The sequence below is a fragment of the Haemorhous mexicanus genome, chromosome 7 (genome assembly GCF_027477595.1).
Source record: "Haemorhous mexicanus isolate bHaeMex1 chromosome 7, bHaeMex1.pri, whole genome shotgun sequence".
Taxonomy (NCBI): domain Eukaryota; kingdom Metazoa; phylum Chordata; class Aves; order Passeriformes; family Fringillidae; genus Haemorhous; species Haemorhous mexicanus.
Window position 1 is genome coordinate 32069718 of NC_082347.1, and position 25411 is coordinate 32095128.

The window sequence follows — 25411 nt, forward strand, 5'->3', positions numbered from 1 at the left end:
GAACATGTTCTCTGCCATGCAAACAGAAGAACTTATGTCTAACACCTGACAAACATGCACACAGACACCTGCACATTAAACAGGCCTTTCTCTGGCATCTTCTCTAATGATGATGCCTTTTTAAATGTACTGCTGCCAGCAGAGAAGGACTCATTTGGCAATCTCTCCACTTTTAATTTATCTATGGATTTTTCTCCTTCTCTTGCCTTCCTCTCCATTTTCCCCTAGATCACTATAACTATCTGACTCAGAGAGGTATGCTGGCTGGCTCTCTGTTCTCTTCCAGCAAGAACATCAAACTGAAAGGAAGGTTTGTGCCAGGTTCCATGTCAGCCAATATTCCTTCTATCTAGATACTCAGCAGATATGATGCTGTAAGTCTTATTCCATCAATTTCAATCCAGGTCGCTGTGTGGTGTCAGATGAATAAAACAAAACAAAAGATTTTCTTTACCCCCTGGGATGTAGGACACCTTTACATAATGCAGTAAAGCTGCTTCCCCAGCTGACAGTAATAAGAGGCAACAGTTTTTCCATGGGCTGCCAGCACTGCAGAGAGATTAATGGTAAAAAATGTCCAAATGACTGAAATGGCAGCGCCCATCCTCTTTCAGTCCATCTGCACTGATGTATAACTCTTGAGATCTCTGGACAATTCAAGGTGGTTTCCAAGTAGAGGGCAGCTGAAGGAAAACTACAGAGCAGAGCTAATCTTGAGACAGTTATTGGGAAGTACAGGAAGCACCTTCATCTTCTAAGGCACTCAGATCTACTTTATGACCTTTATTCTAAATGGTCAGAAAATACCCTGGAAGAGACCTGAAAACAGAACCTGACCCTCAAAATGGCAGCTGAGGACTGAATTTCTCCTCAACTGAGTGCTTGTTCCAGAGTGTTCCAGCACTTTCCAGCTGAGTGAGAGCAAGAGATGGACAAGGGCACTTTAGAAGTCCTACTGTTAGGATCAATTGTGACAGAAGACAATGCAAACTGGCATTTGTACTGTGAGCTTAAGCAGAGCACACTTGTTCAGAAAAAGGCTCAGGGTAAAGAGGGCATCAAAATGAGGTATGAGAGTTTCCATGCACATGGGATAGCCCAAGAGGGCATATCTGTAACTACTTAAGTTCCCAGAATAGTCAAAGCCGAGAAAGGTGACAAGGACAGCTGAAAACTGCAGTTTCTTCTAAACCAAGAGATCAGATTGCCAGAAATGCAGTAAAAATCAGAGAATGATACTATTGAGACTGCTGGGAGCTTTCAGAGCCATAGAGCCAACACAGAGCCAAGCAGCATTTTGGCTGACCAAGAAAGCTCCTCTTAGCAACCGAATGAACTATTCCACAACTTTTTCCTATGCATCAAAGAGCCATGAGCTGTTCCTCACCAGAGAACCCACTGGTGAATACAGCAGTAAATCTACGAAGGGTAAAACTCTGTATTTAGTCATTTGTTGACTTTGCTGTTCACATGCATTTTATGACACTGATGTGCAAGGAGGAAATTGGCATCATGTGAGCTCCTGAGATAGCAGTGAAATATTTGGAGTTATGACATACCTCATAGAGGTCAATCATCACATTCCCCTCCAGCCCTTGACTACTCTTGACATTTTCCAAGGCCAGGGTGAAGTAGACCCCTCGGGTGTCAGAGATGTACAGATTGTACGTGTCGTTCTGGTTCCACTCTTGAACAGCTGCAAACACCTGATTCTCATCTGTGCTGATAACATGCATGTCCTGGGGAAAGAAAAGAGTGGCAGGTTACTTGGGGGAGCTCTGTGCTGCCATTTCCGATGGCACCAAAGTAATGGGGGAGGAGCAAGGGATATATTTAGGCTGGAATTTAATCAGGAACTCAGTAGACAATACTGTGGCATTTTACTATTTTATTGTCCACAGCCACTCTAAGCAAGTAATTCAACGCAGGAATATTTTACACCAGCTCTCTTCTGCCAATTTTCAAAGTAGTAATTAACTGATGAGGTGTTATTGAACATTTACATTGGCACTACAGCATTACAGCAGCACTTTCACTCCCCTTACCAACACCTTCATTTTAATGAATATTTTGGGGAATAGGGAGGGTTGTTTATTTGTTGGGTTTTTTCCATTTAGCATCCGAGTGATTCCACACATGGCTATGGAATCACATATATTAACAACGTAGTTAAAAACAATAAAAAAGAAGAAAAGAAAAAAATAAAAGACCATCTGAAACATCTGCTTCTTGCCCAGCATTCAGAAGCCAAATATGCTTAGGACCTGATACAAGTAGGAACTAATGAGGGAACATCTGCTGTTATCTACTGTTTCTAATGACAATGTGGGCTGGAGCCAAGGCCCTGGACCACAAAACTAAACAGCACTCCCCAAGAAATAAAACAGAAAAACAACCTTAATCCTCACTAGATATAAAGAACAGAAATGTAGTTAGATCACTAGCACTATGAGTGAGGTCTTGTTTTACTCTTCTTTGTATTACAGCAGGTAGGAAGCAATGATAAGATTGCATAAGTGAAGAAAAAACTATTGAACCTGATCTCATCTTTCAATGCCTGGAGAAATTATTACCCATTTTATTTTATTTTCCATTAGAATGGAAAAAGCCACCAAGAGAGAGATTGTTATAATGAAATTCCTAAGCTCTATCTGCCCAGCACAGACACCCTGAGTTCTTTGGTGCCATAAAAATCTGTGGAGGTAGGAAAAGAAATGAAGATTTCTTAGCACCAGGTGATTCCCAGAAGACTCAGCTGTTCAGTCTGTTTTGGGCAGATATCCCAAAGTTATTCTGCTTCCATGAATCTCAGCCAGGACTTTCTATATGCAAAACTGAGAACTTTATCAGAAAATATACTCTTTGGAAGCAGATGCTACTTCTCCCTTCTGCTAATAATAGTCTTTGAAAATTCAGTGTCTGGTGGCTTTTTAGGGAGGATTAATACTTCCAGATGAAGTCTTGTAATGTAAAAATAAAAAAGCAATATAATGAAGAAATTTGATCTATAAATTTGAAAGTGGATTCACCATGAAGGTAATATTTGGAACAGTTGCTTGTTCATGCAGATCCAGATCTGAATACAGAGTGGATGAATATGCACTTGATTTACTTTCTTCTTTGCACTGGAGAAAACACGTCCCAGAAGATGGGCTCGTTTTGTGAAGGAACAGATTGGCTTAATTCCCGAGGCAATAAGAAAAGTAATGTAAGTCCCACTGAGTCCTACTAATTTTGGTGGTGAACAGACATCCTCTCTCAGCTCCAGCTGTGCCAGTAGGAGTTACAGCCACAGCTGTTTGTCTGTGGCTCCTCTTTTCAGACTGTCGCCCTGGTTCAATCTGCTGGTAGATCTACATCAGCAGGTGCTCCCACTGTGCTCCAGGCAGCATTGGCTAGCACAGCTCTAATCACAAGTGCTAATTTCTGCATACGGGCACACATGGGCAGGCTTCTGCAGTTAAACATAGACAGAAAGTAAAACTTGCCTTGCCTGGAGAATGTACTTTTTCATTACCTTATTATTTCACTCAATAGTTTTGTAAAAACTGGGGAAGAGGGGTAAAAAGATACTTTGATCAACACCAGAGAAAACTAAAGACAACTAAAGACAATTTCACAAATGCTGAAGAAGTAAATGAGTTAATTTATTTACTAGATGCTTCTCACTTTTAATCAGAGCATGCTGTAAGATGGAAATCTGAAGAAGAATCCAGTAAGGCTGAAGGAATTTAAACCTAGGGAAGCAGAGACTGAGATGGAATTGGCATTATATACGTAATGCAGAAAGTCAAAAAAGATAGCATTCCAACTGTGGGCCTTTGGGGATAAATTAACTATTCTTCTTAATATGGCCTTGTCCAATAGATGCAGCAGTGATGCACAGCTTTGATAGAAAAGGATTAGTATATGGGCATCAAACAGATCCTGGACCAGCATCTGGAATTTCTTCATTCCCACACTGGGGAAAATAAAATTAATCAGCATATCATATTATGTATGTTTTTTTCAGGGTGGGGATTAATTTCTTGGGGGGGAGGAATAATACAAAAAGACAGCCTTCATCTTGATACAGTACAATCTCCTTACAGTGATGGAAGAGGACAGGTATGTGAAGCAAGGCACCTGTCTCAAACAGTCATCATCACCTTTAGGGGCTCCCCTTGCATTTGGCTACTGAGAGCCTGAGCTGTTTTCTCTCTGTTCCAGAACACAGTGGAAGTACATTAATATGCAGTTCTACTATCTGTCCCTTTTGCCTTTTCAAAGACAAAAGAAAGATGATGCTGTACAGGGGTTTAATCAGGTGTCTCCTCACATGACTAAAAGCCAAGGCTTTCTGAATTACTGAACAATTGCCCCTTTTGCATTTGGTCAGGGAACATTTTTCCTGGCAAGGTAAGTAGTAGGAATGTGTAATGCCAGTTTTGTTCTGCCAGCTCAGTTGGTCAGAGCATGGGGCTAATAACAACAAGGTTGTGGGATCACTCTCCAGTGGGCCCTTTACTTAAGACTTGGACTTGATGATCCTTGTGGGTCCCTTCCAACTCAGAATATTCTGTGAAATGTCTGTGAAGAGGCTGACTCTTGCCTTTGCCTTCTTTGAAATTACTGGGGCTGTCACCTCTTTTAACATCTGTATTTAAGGATCTTATTTATTTATTTTTACTATTGCTTCTTCCAACAGGATGTGCATCCTGAGGTTGAAAGCAGGTAATGAATTTAAAACAGAGGTACCAGATGCATCCATCCTATCATTATTCAACCCAATACCAGTTAAGACAGGTGTTTTTAAAAGAGAAACTGATTGACTTGCTTCAGCATTTTCAAATGTCTGCCCAGTCCATTGGTCTAAACTGGAGTAAATGCACTCTGTGTGCACTGCAGTGTGTGACACAGCCCATATTGTAGTGCTGTGGTACAGAACAGGCAGCATCAACCCCCAGATCAACATCACTGCAACAATTAAGAGGTCTCAATAAAGACTTTTTACAGGGTTAACACAACCTGTATGCACATATGCAGGCATCCACTTGAATGGAACAGAGTTTCAAGTTTATTTAGGCTTTGATTAAAGTTCCCACAAGGCTGCTAATGTCAACAAGAATAATATTTTAGTTTGATTTGCTGTAGGCCATCCTGGCTGAGCAGCAGCATCACCTGCCAAGGCTGCCTGCTGTCACACGCCTCCAGGTCAGGAAGGGTGACACGCAGAGACGAAAAGTTTGCTATTTCCATCTTCAGTTCCAGAAGTCACTTAGTACTGTTTACCATATTTGGCCCCTCATTCTTAGGCTGAAGGAGATGAAAGAGAATTTGGGCATAAAAGAAGCTGTATGTTCCAATTCCTTGAATAATATAACTCTCTGTGCATTTTTCATAAAAGTGACTATTTTGCTTTGATGGCAGCCTCCTAGACAGCCACAGTTCCACTGCAGCTCCTTCCAAGCCAAATGCAGCTCTCCAGACTTTGAAGATATTCTGAGATTGTGACAAAACATCTTTCTTTGGGTCAAATAACATGAATATATTGCTCCAATTCCTGCTCTCTGCAACACATTGTAATTTAACTCAAGCACGTTTTCCCTGGCTTTCCAGTGATTTCTTTAAGAAGGTGGACAAAAAATAAGTGTGGGCTAAAGGAAACAATAAGTTTAAAGCAAACAGTGTCTGTACAGATGGTCTGAATTGGCTGTAAATAACAATTTTTATTTGGCTTTTACAATAACCATGCTAAAATGCAACTCCGTTGCTAAGGGCTCTTTCAAATAGCATCTATTTAAATCTGATGTGAATTTACAGAGTATTTTCACTTGCTTGGGCAGGAAGTTTCAAAGTATCTTAAAATATGGCTGAAAATTTTGAGGCAGATCACAGGTCTCCTGTGTAAGAGCTAAGATCTCATGGCTTCTGGTGTGGCCCTCACTGTCCTGCAAGCTGGTTTCCAGTGCTGTGAACAGGAGTAAAGGCTCCCAGAGCAGCCTAGGGAAGGTGAGGTACCAAAGGGCTGTGTTTGAACTGCAGTCTGTTTATATGAAGGTCACCCAGTCAATCCACTGCAAACAGGTCTGTTGGGTTGAGGAATCAAAGACAGCCAGTCACGAAATTAGCCAAGTTATCCCTCTGAACATTTCCACCACAAAATCTGACCTTGCTCTTTTTTTTTTTTTTTTGTTTTGACAATCCCTGCTTGGTTTCTGGGAACGCATTTGTCTTCTGATGTTAGACCTCATACAGAATCCAAAAGATCATTTGCTACCTTTCAGCTTAAATCTCATTTAAGATACACTATATCAAGAATGAAAAGGCCAAAAAAAAAAGTCCTCTGTCTTTGTTAAGAACTCATTAGGATACCAGCTGCAAACTGGTGGTTTCTTCAAAATGAAGCTAACATTTTATATAGGCCTTTCAAAAAAATTCAGCTTCAGAAGGCAGACATATCCTTTCAATCCCAATGCTAATTCACCATTGTTAATTAGGCAGGAGACAGAGCAGGCACACAGAGACATCTTTCTGCTTGGTTTCCATTAAAATCTACTAATGAAGCAAAGAACAAAAAGCAACCCATACAAGACAGCGAGAGGAGAGGGGAATTTTAAGACAAAAAAAGAAAAAAAAAAAAAAGAAAAAAAAAAGATAATCCCCTCCAAAACTTAATTAATTAAGCCTAAAGAAATGGTAATTGACATAAACTGTGGTATCTGTCTACATTTCATGCTCATGTCCTTGACTACCCAAAGTGCTGACTTTTGGTTTTAGTCCTTTCTTGCTTGCAAAAGTTCTGCCAAGGAAGAATACTGTTTTCACTCACTGCATGTCATCTCGCAGTTGCTTGTGTTGGATTCAGGCTCTTCTGTGCAACCCAAATATTTGTAGGTTCATATGGGGACTCTAACAGCAGCAACCTACCTTGGGCAGGGAGTACTTTGGCAGCTTCATCTGTGCAAATGGACTCCTCCTATAAGAAACGTAATAATGTGGTCTTCCTCCTGATGTCAGCTATGAGAGAAGCAGGAAAGTTATCATCAGGTTTTTTCTTTTTTTTTTTTTTTTTTTTTTTTTAATACTAGGAAGATTATCAAATAAAAGCTGTTAAGAGAAGTACCACAGTGTAGTGGCAATAGCTTAAACTGCAGCACTGTTACAGCTGAGGAATAAGCATTGATCCAGCTGACAGTGGCTGAAAAAGAAAACAAGAGGAATCCCATTTTCAGCAGAGAGACAAAAGCTAGAATCTCATGTGAAAACTTGTGAATAGTGAAGTCTTGACTTCAGCTGGGCCATTATGTCACCTCCTGATAGCACAGCTCTCCTGCGCCTTACCAGAACACTCTCTGTTTTTGCTCTCTGCAGAGCTGCCCTGTAGGCTCTTGATTACACCAGCAGATTGGCAGACATGAGGCTTGATTTTTTCTTCTGCTTCCAGCTTTGGTTCCTGTGTGGCCCTGGACAAGCCATCATAGGTATCCGTTACGAGATCAGCTAAATATTCACAGATAGGGAGGGCAGGAGAAGCTCGGTCGATTTGGAATTTTTGTGAATCTGGTCATATATTTAAGTGCATAAATACTGACATCAGACCTCGAAAATGCTGGGTTAGAGCAATGTGAGATATCATTTTCTACCACCTATTAAAGGAGGGAAAAAGAAAGAAAAAAGCTGTCCATTTTTTTTTGGCTTCCAGCGCTGCTGAGGTATAATCAATGTTTGTAAAGTACTTTGAAATCCTTGGATGAAAGATACTGAAGAACAAATATTCCAAGGGATTCTCTGTGCAGAACTTTGCTTTAATTGCTTGATACCTGAGCTTATCAAGAATTTTCTTTAGTAGTAAGTGTTTTAAAATGCACTGCAGTAGTTTAAAATGCAAGATACACAGAGGACAGGTTCATATCAGATTAAGTAAAATAAGCATTATTTCTCATTCCAAAGCTTTTCAACTTTTTTTTTTAAGGGAACTGGGCAAAAGTTAGGGGAAGGAAGGCCAGAAATATTTTTTAATGAGAGAGTGTGATTTTGTAAATAAACCAAGTTAATGGGAAAATAAACTCCCATTCCTTTATCCTAGTGCTTTTAAGCCTACTAATTAATTCCAAATGGCTTAGTTGCAGAAAAGCCAGATGGAGATCAGGAAAGAAGAGAAGGCTGGAAGGAGGGTGTTCATCTACTCTCCAAGCATACACAGCCTGGCATAGGGTCATTCCTCCTCTGGAGAACAGAAGGGTAACACCAGATCCAGCATCAGCCAGGATGGCTAAAGAGAAACACTCCAGCTGCTGTGTCAGTCGAGCCACAAACACACAGCCACTCTGGAATGAGAGAGTGTGGCTGAACAGTGATGCACACCCCTGTTTTCCCTGCCTCATAAACATTTCCCTTTTGCCTCAGACACACTAGGCACAAAAGCTGTTCTGAAGCATACGTGCCAGATTTATTTGTGGATTATTTAGACTGGTGTTTAAGACTGAGTTTATTAACTGACACCAATTAGCAATCAATGTAAAATATAAATTCTCTCTCTTCTCTCTACTCACAAGCATGCCAAAATATAAAGTGTCTGGAATCCCAGTTTAGTGCTAGTGATCTCCAGTTCACCTCCACGTTCCCTACAATTCTGTTGTTATTTTTCTCCTCTTCAGCTGATATTAAATGGACACTGGCAGCAGCCTAATGAAACCCACAGTGGTTCAAATCTATTCACCAGCTCTCACCTGGAACACAGCCTGGCTGAGCACATCCCATCTTCAGCCATTTCACTATAATCACAACTGAGGCCTAACAATAAAGCCTGATTACTCCTTTGGTGCTTTCCCTGACTCCCTCCCTTCTTTCTTATTTTCCTCTTATACTCAAAAAAGCTTTGGTCTACTCCCTTGTAATAGCAGATGAGTGACACACCACTTCCAGCTGGGGGGTAAAAGCAGTAATTCCAGAGTGCTGATGAGATTGCAAGGAGTGGCACAGAGCACTCCAGCACACAGAGAACATACTTCAGGCAGGAACTCTGTGGCCCTTGTGTGTCTTGTTGTGGTACAGCGACAAGAAACTAGAGCTTAAAGGAACACAGTTAGCATTGCAATAAACTGCTACAACCCACTCAGAGCCTTTATGGATCCAGTGTGGTCTGAGCAGTTGCAAACTAACACACATGCACAACCATGCAAAGGAATGCAAGAAAAAATAATAGAAGGCAGAATAATATAACATAAAGTAATAGAATAAATAAGAGAGGAGGGTGTTCTGCACCTGAACAAAGACATAATCACCCTGGACGATCAGGGAGTTATGGTCAATGTAGCCTGGAAAGGGTTTGCTGCGAGTGGCTTCACTGCAGTTCTGCATCTTGCAGGTGATGTATTGGGCATCTGAAAGGAAAAGAACAGAAACAATACACTTGAGATCCTGAGTGCAGATTCTTCCTATTGTCATAAACCTGCTTGCTGAGGTGGCATTTTTGCTTCCCAGATCCATGTGAAGTGAATTGACACCATCCATTCAACACCACACAACCCTTCTTTCCCCTACATCCTTCATAAATCCTTGATTACTTTCTTCCTTTAATATCCTTCCTTCTTTACCTGCCTCAACCTCCCATTATTTCTTTCATTCTGCCCTAGATCAGATGTCAGAGCTATGCACTTTTACCAAGGGAGAACCTTCTATGATGCACCTCTGTATTTCCTACAGTACTTACATTCTGTAGAGTAATTCAGATCAACTTGGAAAGTTCCTCAGACCAGCTCCTGTTCAGGATTTTACCTACTCTGTGTTGACAGCATAGGTAGATGCACTCTGGCAGACCTGGGCAATCATTCCACACTCTCTTGTAACTAGAAGTCCCAGCAGTTTCAAATTAAATGGCTAAATGCAGCCTTCCATCTCACAGCCATGCCAGACATCTCATCCACTGTCACTATGTGGGATGTCCCCACCTCCTGTTCTGAAGCACTGCAAGGTGCCCATCTCAAAACCTGTCACAAAGAAAAACAATTTGAATTTCTTCATGGGGACAATTTATCCTAGAATACAGAACCAGATTCTCAGTATTCTGTTTGGACTCTTCCAGATTCATTAAGAATTTGCACTTTGCTTTATGACAAACCAGATCCACACAAGGAACAATTTTGGCTTTTTAACATTTATACTTACATGATAGAAACACTACATTGCATTTAATGTTAGAAGTACTTCTAATAATTTTCCTTGGAGAGATGCAGCCCCTTTGATATAATTACCATCTTCAGATCAGAGAAACAGCATTTTACACTGAAATAGAAATGGCTGGAATTTTACCATCTTGTATTTAATTTTGGTTACAATTAAATCTATCATTTGACATTTCTTTCCTTGCTTTTAAGGGCTGTTGACTTCTGCTTGAAACAGACATGCAGGGTAACGAACCTTCAGGAAAGTTCAATGAAAGATGATTTTTTTTCTCCGGCATTTGCAGGGTTCTTGGAATATATAAAGCACTAAGTGTTATTAGTTGCTGCTGTTTATAACATTTTATGTTTTTGCAGCTCACTGCAAAGCATTAATGAGCACAGCCTGGGCAGCATGATCAAAATGTATTTCCCTTCAGAGGGACATGATTTTTTCCACATTAGCCACGAGAGGGCAGGGAACGACGTAATTCCCAGCCTGCTCATTCCTGTGAGCTCAGGGAAGTTCCCTTTCAGAGCCTTTCAGCCCTCTGCTCCTCTGCAGCCAGGAAAAGGGGGACAGGGGGGCCACAGTCTGTCCACCACCCAACACTGCTGCGTGGTGCAGCATGTCCCCTCCTTGTCCTAAGAGTGCTGAAAGGTCACAATAAGTTCTCCTTCCCTTCTCCAGGCTGAGCAAGCCCAGCTGTGTCAGCATTCACATGGAGATGTGTTTCAGCCCCTGATCATCTTTGTGGCCTCCTCTGGACTTGCTCCAACAGGTCCACACCTCTCCTGTGCTGAGGGCTCCAGAGCTCCTCCAGACGCAGGACTCCAGGAGGGGTCTCCCACTCTGCCACAACAAAGTTCCTGAGTGAAGTATGTGCCAATCCTGAGCTTCAGCAAAGCAGCCTCAGTTCAAATGGTCCTACGGCCACCTGAGCTGTTAAAAACTCTGGGGGATTAAGGAGTCTCCTCCACAAGAGATTTTAAAGAGCAGGCCAGGCTGACATCCATTAGAGGAGACTGAGGTTTTTTGGATCCTGCTTTAATGGAGGAGTGGGGACTATCCCTGTTTCTGCTGTGATCACAGGAGTCTGTGCAGCAGTGATTGTATCACTGATGAAGATTTACTAAGGCAATTCCTGTGAACTTTTACAGTGCAATTCTCCATGGCTTCAATTCTAAAATGCCAGTAATAACTACTAAAGGTCAGAGCACTGAAATTGCTTAAGCTAATCTTCCAAACAGCCAAACACTGAGATGTGCACAACAAGAAAAGCTCCTTTTGCTACAGGAGACAGAAAGAAGGAAAAGCAGGCTTCTTGCAGTGCCTGGTTCTCACTTTTTTTTCTTAGGGGAAGATTTTCTGTGTTCACATTAACTCAAGGATTTTTTCCATTTCATTCTTGCGGACATTTCATGTGACTCCATTGGCACAGGTTTGTAATTTAGCATTAATTAATGTCAATTAATGTATTCAGTTGCTAAGCTCTGGAATTAATTTCATTAGTTTTCCTGCACAGATGTTTTCCCTGCCATAGGTAATTAGGATATTATGCTTTTCATTTCCAGAACCCTCACCTCCAACAACAGCTGCTGTTTTTAATATACAACAACAAAGTCACACTGTGCCTGGAGAGAACATAGCAACTCCCAGCTCTTACACCCCCAGATGCGTTCATTTTTGACAGCTTTAGACACCCAGAGTAGGAATCTTCTCAGGGAACAGCAGCTATTTCTAAAGAGGAAGCAAGAAAAGTCACAGAACACAGCAGAGGAGACATCTTGTAAGGGAAATCTCTGACAAAATTAATCTGTTTCAGTGGTGAAAGAGAAAAAGCTAACACAGAAAAAGCAAAAGCTAACACAGAAAAACTTAAGAGCCGGGGGACCCTGTGCCATGAAATATTTTAATTTTTTCCATTTAGCTTGAGCACCATGCTCATATGTTCTCAATGCAAATGGATCCAACCTGTCCCAGAGACATTTCTTGGCTCAGCTGGTGGAGAAGGAAGGTTCTGGTGGTTACTTGAGGCTGGTTGGCCTCTGCAAAAGTAAACAGGAGAGTTTTAGATTCCTTCCTAAAGCAGAGGGACTTTCTTCAGGATATTTTGTTAACAAGTGCTTATTTGGATTAAATATCAAGCCTTAATATCCACTGCTTCCCAGCATAAGCCTGCACGTATGTCTTCTCAAAACCTTATTAGATCACAAGGAGAGTCAGAGAAAATGGCCACTCTACTCTGCAAATGGATAATTTCTATTTTTCTTGTCTTGAGTTCACTGAGGAATTTGTCTTCTCCTCTATCAATTAACCCATTGAGGACAAATCAGGAGTTTTATATAATGTAGTCAATGATCTGTTTCTCTCACAAATTTCTGTGGAGCATCCGAGCTCATTACTGAGCAACTCAGACATTAGGGACAGTTTCTGCTTTTGAAGCATGACTGGCATCCTGTAACTAATGACCCATAAGAACATGGTAGTGACATATGTCACTGAAAGACCCAGGCCTGTAACCCCTCTCCCTCAGTGACTAATAAAACAAATCTAGGTTTCCTTAGCAGTGCAGGTACATCTTCAGCATTCACAACCTCCATGGCAATGAATTCCACAGTTCAAATAAATGTTCTCCCATACTTTATTCTTTTGGGTTTTTTGTGAGGAACACAGAAAATTATGTTCTTTATCCATTTCCATCTGGTCTGAATGTTGATTTGTGAAACATGCATGGTATGGGAATATGCTCACAACTCTCCAGGACTCAGCAACTGCAAAGCAATTAACCAGTAATGAAGATCAGTGAAACGAAACCATCCCATTTACTAACTACTCACAAATCTGGTCTTATCCTGCTGCTACTCTTCATGGCATGTCAGCATCAAAAATCTCTTTTTACATAGGGAAGTATATCCTCCACCATTTCTGGCATAAAGCTAAAATGAGAGAAACTAACAGATGACATTCTCCAGGACAAATACTAATCATGATCAGGAAAAAAACTAATCACAATCAGGAAGAGGGGAAAAAAAAAATCACTGCACAGGTTTAGGGCACGACAGGAATTAATTCACCACTGTAGTTACGTTAGGAAAAGACTGCCAGGCTAGGCTGCTTACTCATTTTTTCCACAACAGTGATTGTTTTATTCTTCCCAGCAATTTCCTGTGAAAACAGAAATTAAAATACTAGTGCAACTTTGTGATTCAGGCACTATTAGCCAGATGCTCAGTCCCTGTGGATCAGCAAGCAGAACATGTCTGCTGGCCCCAGGTGAGGCTTTGGTCTTAACCTGCATCACAGCAGCACCTAAATTATCTTTCAGTACATAAAGCTGCTATGTAAATCAGTACAGCAGAAGAAAAGCAAAGGAAACAAAACTACTTTTTAAATACCAGGAGCTCTCTAAATCTTTGCCAGCACATTAGAAAACCCCTTAGATTCTTTCATCCACACTTAAAAAAAAATTTAAAACTTTCCTCTAAATAAATTGGTCTCTTATCTACAAAAGCAAAGCCATGGCTCATAAATGTAACAGTTGTTTTACTGTTTTACTGTCTGTAGAAACTGTCATTCAGCCATCCCCTGAGTCAGTTCTGCCATTCTCTGGAGGGCCAGTGGGTTCCCAGTTAGTCTCCAAATGCCTTGTAGGAATTCATCTTTCTAATTTGCACCAACTGTCTGGATTTCTCAGTAGGCGCCACCTGAATAAAAAATTACCTCCCATTTAATTAGCTGGAATCAGGCCTTACTGGGATAACCCTACCAAGCTCAAATCAGATAAGCCTGTTAATTTTAGGATCTTGTGTATGCTTCACAAACCTGAACCTCCATGTGTCATTAAGTTTATACCTTCTGAAAGCCCTTTAGGTTGCATTTGAGGAAACCTAGATGTAACTTCCACCATCACCCTGCCCGCTGGCTGTGGTGGTGAATGTAACAAAGAGAAGCTTATTGTGTGATTAAGGACCATAGAGGATTAATTGTCTTACTGGGGTGTTGCCCTGAAGCCAGACCAAAAAAAAAAGAAAAGAAAAATCACAATTCCTGCTGACTTTGCTGGCTTGCCTTTGATCCTGTTCCGAAATCAAAGCGAAACTCCAGGGACACCCAAGCGTACAAATGGAAATGTGAGATAACATTCATATGAACTTCTTCCAACCAGAAAAATCAGTTTTACCACCACGCTCTCAGCCTCAGATTGATATGGATTGGGCCTGAAGCCTTTAAAAAATAAACAAAAGTATCACATTCCACAAGACGAAAATTTGTGTGGTGCTCTCCAAAACTGACACAACAGGATGAAAACCACAAAAGGCAGTGATTAGCCCTGCAAATCTGTCTCCACCAACAGGAATATATTGAGCAGGCTCTACTCAGCTTGCTCATCATCACCTGCACCCTTACTTTGATGAGACACAGTGTGTTCAGGGGTCCAGATTTTTTTTCTGGATCCCAAGGGGGGAAAAAAAAAGGAAAAAGTAGGGAGAAGGCGCACTCACGAACAAGACTGCTAGCCAGATCCTCGGCAGGTGTAAATCAACACGACTGAAGTTGTACTGATTTATGCCTGCTGAGGAACTCTTGTTTTGGTCCTTGCAAACATTTTACATTATGTACATAAGCACAATAAATTAAGTGCACGGACAGACCATAATCAGAGAGAAGAGACAGTTACTGGTGTTCTAGCAAGGAGAGCCCAGTACTAAGTTTGTTCTCTGCCCAGTGGGAGATGAATGTCCCTCAAATGCATCACCAGAATACAGCTCATGTCATGTTCATCTCAGTGACCTCAAGTTTTTAATGACTTCTAACAGCAGTATTTTGTGCTGAAATAGACACTGTCCTGTTAGAATATTTCCTTTTAGCATGCCCCAAGAAATAGAAAGACTCATGTTCCCAGCCTTGCTGCCACATCAAGTGAACTTGAGAGGAGAAATAATAATCATAGATCACAAATTAAAAGAAATAGAGATAATACATTCTTTCACTGTCATTAATCCTACATGTCTTGAAATGAAAAGACCTTTAAAACTTTATGGTTTCTATCGCAACTATCAAAATTCATATTCCAAAAACTTCTCTTTCAAGTTAAATTTCCTAAGTTAAAAAACCAGAATACCTTGCAATTAAATTTTCAGATATTTTTTAATTTTCCAATGACAAAATGCACATTTTAAGCAGCACCACTGCATTTGAGAGTATAATTCAAGGGGGAACTTTAAAATTTAAAAAATAATTAATTTAAGACATTATTAATACTTCTGTACTGCAAATGGTAGAAACCTTTCTGTTATGTTGCAGGGAAACTGCTATTTACTGAGGAAACAATATGGAATTTAAATGACTGGATCTCTGGCAGCTGGGCATTCACTGTGATGCCTGCCTGAGGCAATCCCATGGTGTGGAAAAGAAATCCATGGAGAAAGATCTGCAAAGGCTGTGGAGCTCAGAAATAAACCTTGAGAAAGCCTGGATGGGAGAAGAAAAGGCCAGCAGGTGGCTGAGCGTGCCTGAGAGAATTTACAGCCAATTAGGAAAATATTTTGGAGTTGCAGGTAAAGGAGGCTCCTGGAATAGGAAAAAAAAACCCAAAAAACAAAAAAAAACCCACAAAAAATACCTCAAGAGGCAAAGCAGGGAGGGAAAAGAGCTGATGAAAGTGAAGGACAATGACAGGACATGGAGCAACAGTGAAGAACACACTCAAACTGGTCATTAAAGGTTTCTAATTGGGTATTTTCAAAGGTATTACCTAAGGCAGAGTATCCCAGGTCTGCTAAAACTATGAAGCTATGAACAAGGTAACATTTTGTACTGTGTGAACAAACAGCAGCTAGACTTCGTGACCCAGGAACTTCTCTTCAGTGTCATGGTCCCATCAATAAAAATCATGTAAGAAGAAATAAAAGTGTTGTGTGTAGTAACTCAAGTTACTGCTTATCACCTATTCTTCCTTACCATATCCTCAGCTCCTTCCACAGCCTGGTTAACCTAACTTTTTGCCTTCCTGGAAAGGCTTCTCTTCTGACAGACCAAAACTGAACAGCTAAACTCCTTGTACCACATGAATGAATCACTAAAAGAAGTGAGATTTCTACTGTTGTCTTGTATGGTTACAAGAATATGAGGAGTGCCCAGTACACCACAATATTTGGAAGCTGATGTACTTACGGCCATCCACTGTCCTTGCCTCCAGGTGCACCAGGTCAGGCTCTCTTCCATTCCCCATCATAGACCTGTAAAAGGCAGATTGAGACAAGGGCATTAAAAACAACATATACCATGAGTGGCTGAGATATTGCTTTCAAAAGAGATCCTGTTTAGCTGGACATAAAATCATACTCACAAATAAGATATTTTGAAAGAATTGTGGACTTTTCCCTAAAATGAACTCAAATATTTTAAAGAACTTCTACTATTTTATCTAATAAATGTCATTGTACTTATGAGTTCTTTATTTCTAACCCCTTCATTTCTTTCCACCTGGAGACCCATTCCTGTTCTCATTGGCACATGAAATTTTGATGTTTCTCCTTGTTTGGTCAGAGGGATGCATTTCAGTTCAGGGTGGAATACAGAAGATTTTAATTGATGGGATAATAGTATTTGCCAGCATACTAATTATAGCTGTTCCTTTATATTGGACATTTTATGCACATTTGCTTAATTGACACTCTTAATGATCAATGTTCCCTCATTAATTAAGAAGTTTTAAAACCTCATTTTATCCTGAGACATTTTATCACTTCTGATCTAATAAAAACAGTATTCCATTAATAAAAGTGTCACATTGAAAATCACTGTTTGTTCCCTCCGAATTAACAAGTAACAAAGACATGGAGCACTGCAAATAAGGAGTTTATGGAATTAAGCGTTGTTTGCATTGTTGAGGGTCCCCTGGACTGGCCCTGGTGGCCTCATCAATCCCCTGGAAGATTCCAAATGGCCAGTGGTTTGATGGACAGCCTGGATGATGCACGACTGCTCTCTGTGCCAATCCCACTGTACAGCTGCCTCAGCAGCATCTCTGACAATCAACCTTGTTTCTGGTCTTGATCCTATCACCCAAGTCACAATCCTGGATTAAAGCTAAGGGTTACACTACCAGTTTCTTGTTAGCTGCCTGACCTCCTAGTTAATAGAAACATGAGGGAAGACACACATTCATTTCCAGTGATAGAAAAATTAGATGTTCTCTTCCAACCCTCATTATTTTTCAGGAAATCAGAAGAGAGATTCAAACAGTGATTTAGCCCCTAATTCAGTTCCCACTGACTGCAATCAGAGGCACCTCCAGTACTTAATCATCATGTGCATTAACTAATAACTATTATAAAAATGTTAACAAGACTGTGTCCTGATTAATCTTTACCTTTGCTTGACAAAATATATAGCAATTCACTAGCTAGAAAAGGTTTTGTTCTCCTTTGTTGGGGACTGAAGTTCAGAAAATACTCTGAACCAGCACTGCTTTTACCTCTTCATTTTTTATTAAAGTTTATGGCCAGGTGTTATTTCCTTAAACATTCAACTTCCACTTAAAATCTCTGCTTCCTGATAACTGACACCAAGTGAGGGGGGAAGGAAGCACTTTCCTAGGGCGTTTTTATTATGCCTGCTATGATCAGCAGATTTAGGGCCAAAATGTGGGGCCTGCTCATTACAATTCAGTTCAAGATAGTCAGATGCCAGTGACAAACAGCTCTAAAAAAACTGCACAGGGACAAAGCTAGCATAACTCCTCTTTATTCTTGTTTATTTAAGTGGGATTTAAATACTGAAACTGGAATATTGGAATAGCCCACCTGGAACTGGGCTATTGCAGAAGACATAGTACAGCTTTGTCAGTTCACTGCTTCTCCTGACCTCATACACCTCCATGGGGATGTGAGCTCCCCAAAGAAACAAGGAATAGATTCCACAAATTTGAATATTTCACCTCTTAAGAGTGCAGCAATGGTGCTCATCCAGCAAAGCACATGAGTCTACACTCAGGTGTTTTGTGAATTTCCTCCTCACAATGCTATTCTGACCTCAAGAGAAACACCTTTTGCATCTTCTCAGGCAAAGACAGCCAATTTTATAAGCCATAATTTACATAAAATTTTTAGGTACCATAAGAGCAGCATAAAGATCTGGACCCCTCAAGCCCTGAAAGTAGTCACCTGCATATTATTTAGTCTCAGCCAGTATTGGGACTGTAGGAGCTTCAATTTAAGGTAGAATTAAGCCATCAATTGTCCCAAGGGGGTACAGAACAAGGCCAGCTGAAACACAGGTGGTGACAAACCTCCAGGACTTCCTTTCTTCTGATGTCTCCTAACCCCTGCCACTTAGGAATGTGATGACAAAGATGAAAAGTAAGGTCAAAAGGAGGAAATTCCTAAAGTCAAATAGGAGATCTGAGGTATAGTCAAGAGCCATATCCATGACTTTCTATCTGCCAGATCTTTCTCCCTACATTAGAAAAATACACATTTCTTTGCTTTGACATACAATTGGCTTAATTTATTTGTGACAGCACAAGGTCATGGTCAGGCCCACAATATTAAATGCCAACATGAAAAATCAGCTGTAAAGAACAAGCAAAATACAAATACACATCTGCTCAAATCATTATTAACTGTACAGAGCTGACAGCCAGAAACACATCACTTCCATCTGGATTCTGCTGAGAGCTTACTGACCATTTTTGTAATGCCACATTTTTTTGGATCATGCTGTCTTGTTCCATGGTAGCCCTAGGATTTTTTTAATACATCTCTTCATACCACCTGAAAAGCCACATAAAGTAATACTCATCTTACCCAGTTCTACATCACAGATACTTAACTCTGAGCTAATCACACTCAACTCTCTTTGCAGGCAGAGAGATGAAACAGGCAGTTTTGCACTCTGGATCAGCTGAACAGTGTTAGATATGACTTTGTGAGAATTTATCCTAGAAAGTCCTGTTTCTCTCCATTGAATTTGAGATGTCTGGACACCCACACTACAGACACCCACATGTGATCACATAAAGGTCCCAAAGTAGGAAACACAACAGACCTGAAATATGTTTATTACCTAATTTTAAAAACACAAATTACAGATGAGCTATGGGTTGCAATTAAAGGGGTAATTGAATGTCCTGAGCAGTCCTCTTTCTGAGAAATGTTTTATATAGCTTACATCAGCCTTATTATTTACTCTAGGACATATAAAAGCCTAGGAGACATTCAGAAATGTAACATTGACCACAGTGAGCATATACAGGAGATAAATATTGTGCTTTTGGTTGGACAGCCCCTGAGAACATGCTCTCTCTAGGAGGACAGACATATCCTTTCAGATGCTTAGGACAATCTGTTCCTAAAGCATCTACTGGAAAAAAAGGTGCTAGGAACTGTAGGATGTATATCAGAATTCTTGAATTTTTAGTATGTCAACCAAGTCAATCACAACACTACACAAGCATCCAGCTATTCTATCAGTGGGTTTTCTTGTCTCCTCCATGGCTGGGGAAAAAAAACAAAAGCATTATCCTTGGAAGCTGAGAAAGTCAATGTACTTCTACAAGACTGAGTATTATTAAGTAACAGTTTTAAACCCATGGTGTCAATATGAAAAAGAATGAATAACTGATTACGAGAAAATTCCATTCCTGATCAGACTGGAAGGTTCTTAAACCAAAGCTAGAATGATCAAAAAAATGGGAGGAAGGAAACTACATGCTGGATGGGCCCAAGAGAGCACCAAAGCCTCCAACTCAGTGTTTGTAACTTAATACAAGTGCCCACTGTTCCTCATTATCTTGTGTGCACATGGGCAATGCAACATGGGCAATGCAATGCTTCCCAAGGCAGACAAGGAAGAGTGCTGTGTGCTCAACAGCTGATAAACCAAGCACCCTACAAAGAACAGGGGGACAGATCAACAACATTCTGGGACCCACTCAGCTACTGACTTCTCTCATAAATCTCTCTAAAAATAAACAATAGTCCCAAATTTGCCATTCCCTATTCTGAGCAACTTCTGTTCTCTATGCTGGCAGTGCTTTCTTCTCATATTTCTCAAATCCATTCTTTCCTTTCAGTACCTGCTCTCAAAGACCAAACACTCATATACCCACAAACCTTTCTTCTTGCCTCAGTCTACATTTTCACTTTGTGGTGAAATGCCAGCATGTCCTTTGTCCGTCCCTTTAATCTCAGGCTTTCTGTAATACTCCCAGAAACTTAAGGACACCAGGGATATCCTTGCAACACTTTCTGTTGAATGGTGCCTATTGTATTTCTGTGATTAACTTTAAGTGTTTTGTTGGTATAATTGTCTGGATGCTTTGAAAAAAGAAAAAAATAAAAAAAAAAGGAAGAGAAAAAGAAAAAGAATCTTTTGGGAAAAGGAGGATTTAGAAAAGCCAAAGGGAGTGCAAGGCAGTGACCCCACTGCCTTTACACTGAAGATGCTTACATTTTGAAAAATTTAGGACCCCCACGGTCCTATTACAAAGTTGCTTCCTAAAATTTTAATCACTATCAAGCCTGCTAAGTAGTTATCTGCACTTGAGAGCCTCACAAATCGATACCACAGGCTGCAGCACAGTAATTGCTCTGAATGCAGATTCTACATCCACCGTGAGAAGCAGCACAGGGAAAAGACCCCAAATCATCCCCTGGTTTGGAACTAGGCTGAACTAAACAAAAGCAGCCTGGCACTGCCCATTGCACAGTAAATGCTGGTTGGCATATTTCTGTAGTGACCAACCCCTTGCCATCTTCTCTGTCTGAAACATTTCTAAAACCTTGGCTTCCTTGGCCCGTCAGCTCCTCTGAGCCAAGAAAATTCAATAGAGACCCTGTTATCCTGGGGTTTCCACCTCTTCTATCTTTTTTCACTTCTAGGGACAAAAGCAATTGTTTATGGATGCTGGGAACTGATGAGGCTTGCAATGCAGTCAGACCACTCAGAACTGCAAAAAGGCATCATTGTGAAGAAAGCAAAAGCTTCTACTTGCTGCACCTAATTTCAAACTACCATTTTTTCATAAACAATGAACTCAAAGCACCAGACAATAAGGGCTGCATCTTAAGGATTTGTGCATTCTGGAAAGCAGCTTTGGGTGCCTTTGGTTTTGGATGCTTGACTTCAGACACAGACACACTGTATCTGGGACTATATACACAAGAAACTCAATGGCAATCTTTTCATATGTATTTCTTGTATCATACATGCTCACAGCAGCCAAGATCAAACATCTTTTAAGGTAGGCAGTAGCAGATGTTATTTTACAGAGTCTTTGATGCAAATGGCCCAGAATGCCAAATGCTACCATGTCCTTTTCAAAGACAGAACCAGTGTCAATGTCCCTCATTCTTTATATGGACACAGAAGCTTTATGCAGCTTTTCCACGTCTCAGAGGAAGTGACCAAATGCAGAATCAGGATTCCTGTGACCATACCTCACCTGCTTTGGGGGTGAACAGAGGGTGACTTTGGGGGTGACTTGTTCATTCAGCTAAGGCTGGCATTAAAACCACATAACAGCACGCCTCTACTAAGGTGGATGGAATGAGATCCACACAGTTCTGGCCATTTTGAGATTATCAGTGCTGAGTGGGAGTAGCTCAGATGTGGCTGCAGTGCAATGCCAAACAGAAAAGTGACATTGCTTGGAAAATCCAGTTTGACTACTCAGCGTGAAAAATGCTCATGTGCCTCAGCTGCATTCCACAGATGGCTTTGTTCTTAACAAGCTATATATTTAAGTGCCTCCTGACCCTCAGCAATCCCTCTTCCTAGTCCCAATTTCAGCAAATCCCCATCTCCACATATACTGTATTACACAGAAAGACTAACTAGCTGCAACAGTCATGTGGAAGAGGGAATGTACTTGTAGAGATCCTTATGCCAAAGTTGTCCTATGAGCATAAATATTCTAACAAGCTTTATCCTGTCACAATAAAGCTATAAAGTTGCTTTGTTCAGCACATGATAATGGCTTTGTAATTCAATTATTGGTAGAATTTGCCTTTAGGGATTTATCTTCCTTTAGCCTCAGCACTCATGCGAATCCCTTATCGTAAATCTTGCCAATGCAAAACCAGCTCCTCCACTGCCTCTGGACATATCCTGTCACTTCATGTTAAAAAATTGACACCTTCCTCCAGCTCAGTGAATGGCAGGTTTTTTGGTTTTGTTTTAAAGGACAGAATGAAAACAAAAACAGTGGATGACGCTCATGTTGTCCATGGTAGCATCAAGTTTTTGGTCTCACTGATGATTCTATAATATGTTCTATAATATGATGTTTCTATAACACTAAACTCTAACTGCCATTCATAAAAATAGTAACATGTAGCACTGAACAGGGAGCTTTTTGTCCAAAGATACAAAAGCACTTGACAATCAACCTTTAAGTAACCTTCCCTGCATGGTACTGATTTGTTCAAGACCTATGGAAAAGTACAAGACAAGAAGACCAAGTTAGAAATAGGGGCTGAGGAAAATTTTTGTTCTCAGCTTTATCTATAAACTTCACTGATTAGTCAAGAGCACAGGGGCCTCATTGATTTGACCAAGATCACACAGTTGCTATGTGGCAGAGACAAAAATAGAGCCTGAGAGTCCTCCAGGCTCCTTTTTCTTTTACTACTATATTGACTCCATCAGGACTTTGCAGATACTCTCTGTTCCTTTTTTTGCTTGCAGAGGTCAGTGAATCTACCCCAGGGAGCTTTGTGTGGGAGGCAATTCTTGTGGTTTCTTTCGTTCAGTCCCTATTATGTGAAATTTCACAGATTTTACTATTCCTGTAACATACAAAGACTGCTTTCCAGCTTTAACATCTCCTAACCACATCCTCCTGACATGTTTTAGAAACACGGAATGATTCCAGATAGGCATAAATCAGCAATTCATTTCTTCACATCTGGCTAATAAATCTCCCCTGACCATAATTTAATTAGTTTTTCCCTGCTACATCTCTGCACTATTCTTTCCCACATTGTCCAATCACATGAAATGATACAATTTGGTGCAATTCAAGTGGCAGCCACTCGGCCAAATCCATGCTATGGCTTGCTTTAGTCAGTTTGTCACCCTTTCTTTAGAACTGACAGAAAACAGTAGTGCAGTGAGTAAAGCCCAACTTCTCCCAATTGTGCCACCTCACAGCACTGACCCAGAAAAGCAGGTGGCTGTTGCTGCTAACACTAAAACAGGTGAGTAGGTAACTGGGGGTAGTGGGGAGACTTTCAGGTTGTGGGGAGTTACTTTTATTCTCACCATCCCACCACTTTTCAGAGCCCTAGTGCATAATGACCCACACACATCCACACTCTGCTGTCTACATACCCCACAGCTTTGAGGGCAGCAGCAAAGGAAGCCTTCTCCCCTGCTGCTGTAACACCACAGCTCTCCGTAGGATGCTCCAGAGAGGAAACTTAGCTAAAACTCTGAAATAGATGCAAATTCTCTGGAGGTAGCTGCCTATTGCTGGTAACATAGGGTGGGAGGAATGTCTTAAAATGAGGATCTAAACTAAGTGGATAAAATTCAGTTAACCAGGACTAGATCCTGATTTTAAGATAGCCCTTCAATCCTGTATCTCTTTTTCATATATTGAGGAAACAAGACTTCAAGCTGGCTTGAAGAGAAAGGAGGAAGAAAGTACCCTCTAGTTATAGCCTCTGAGCTCCCCTCCTTGATATCATGAACCAAACCTACCTGATTTACAGCTTCTCTGCTGGTACAGTCTAATAGGATCGATTTCCTACTGTGTTAAGACCACGACTCTCCCACCCTGTAGTGCTGTGGCCCAGTCAGGCAGCTCTGGAGGAGGCCAGCAAGTCATGTAGAGCAGGAGTGGAAAGGAGCACAGTGTGCTGCTCATTAAACATACAAGAGAACACAGCAGTGCAACCTTCCTGACACAGACCTAGGCAAATCCACAATTGATTTACCTGTGCACTGCTTCGCCTTCTCAAGGTCTGTCCTTTACAGGTGCACACAGAGAAATCAGCTGCTTATTCCAATGCCTGCTGGAGACTGACACGTTCCAGGGTCCTGCGCAGCACCGCAGGCTCCTGCTACTGACCAGCCCCCAAATCAAGATTTTGAAGGTGGTGAATGGATGCCTGCCTGCTTCTGCAGAACTTTAATGAGGGAAAGTGGATGATGTAGAAAAGCTGAAGCTCATGGGAGTCTGTACTCCTTTATAAAGTATCTCTGGATGATTTTTTAAGAAATAGCTGCTGAATTGGGAAAACTAAACCACACCAACTTATGCTTCAACCAGACTGGGTCTCAAAAGGCTTAATCAGATGAACATTTACTTCATTCACACCTGCTGAAAACTGTCATGGGTTTCTCTGGCATGTTCCCATAACCACCATATTTAAGCTATGAAAAAACATTTTAAATTATTTTTTTTCCCTTCAACTCACTGAATAAGGTTTGTGTGTTAGATCAAGTGGATGATTTTCTGGACAGGCTGTCACAATGCACTTTGATTGGCATCTTTCCCATCAGCTTCCAGCAGTTGCCCTGCAGTGATTAAAAGGTCTTGTTCAGCCATACACAGCATCATTTGTAAACAGCCCAGGCACTGAGGCATTTAAATTGCCTCAGCCCACCTGGGTGGGCGTGCAAATCTCACCAAGCCAAGAACTGACAGAAACACTGGGACAGTGCACCCAGCTTGCTCCAAGTACTTGAATATAATGAAGTTTTTAACAGGGCTTTGACATCTCATCCCCTTGATTTCAGCTCTTTCAGCTGCTCCAGTGAACACAGTCAGAGCTTAAAATACAGTCTCCAGCCTCCTCTGAAAAAGAAAATATATATACTCTATAATTATACTCTGAAGATTAACTTTCTTTGCTACTACTCATAAAAGAAACACAAATATAGCCCTATCTACTTATCTGTCCTCCCAGCTGCTTACAGGCTTTTCTCCCCTTCAGTGTGTGTGCATATTTTTGTATTATTTGATGGAAAAGTTTGGTTGGCTTACTATTTTACAGTGTTTGCCTCCATTTTCTTCTGCTCATACTCAGAAAAACATAGGACTGAGTGGAGACCTAGCAACACCTCTTACCAAACTGACATATCTCCTTTCACTTCTTCAGGGAATCATTAACATCGTGGACATGTGATGCTGCTGGAAACCATAAATCATGTGGGTTGGAGTGGATCCTAAAGATCATCTCCGGTTCCAGTTCTCCTGCCGCAGGCAGGGACACCCTCCACAAATCAGGCTGCTCAAAGCCCCATCCAACTT

At 40.9% G+C, this 25411-nt stretch overlaps 1 protein-coding gene across 2 annotated transcripts in view; it reads right to left on the reverse strand.

Annotated features, from left to right (window-relative positions):
- The window catches only part of LOC132330062 (VPS10 domain-containing receptor SorCS1), a 258913-nt gene that overhangs the window by 59891 nt on the left and 173611 nt on the right, over positions 1 to 25411 (reverse strand). For both annotated transcript variants that reach the window (XM_059851936.1, XM_059851937.1), the window contains exons 6-9: positions 16321 to 16385; positions 9247 to 9365; positions 6910 to 6999; positions 1560 to 1739 (exon numbers count right to left, since the gene is read on the reverse strand). In XM_059851936.1, the coding sequence (XP_059707919.1) occupies positions 1560 to 1739; positions 6910 to 6999; positions 9247 to 9365; positions 16321 to 16385 (454 nt within the window). The remainder of the gene's footprint in view (positions 1 to 1559; positions 1740 to 6909; positions 7000 to 9246; positions 9366 to 16320; positions 16386 to 25411) is intronic.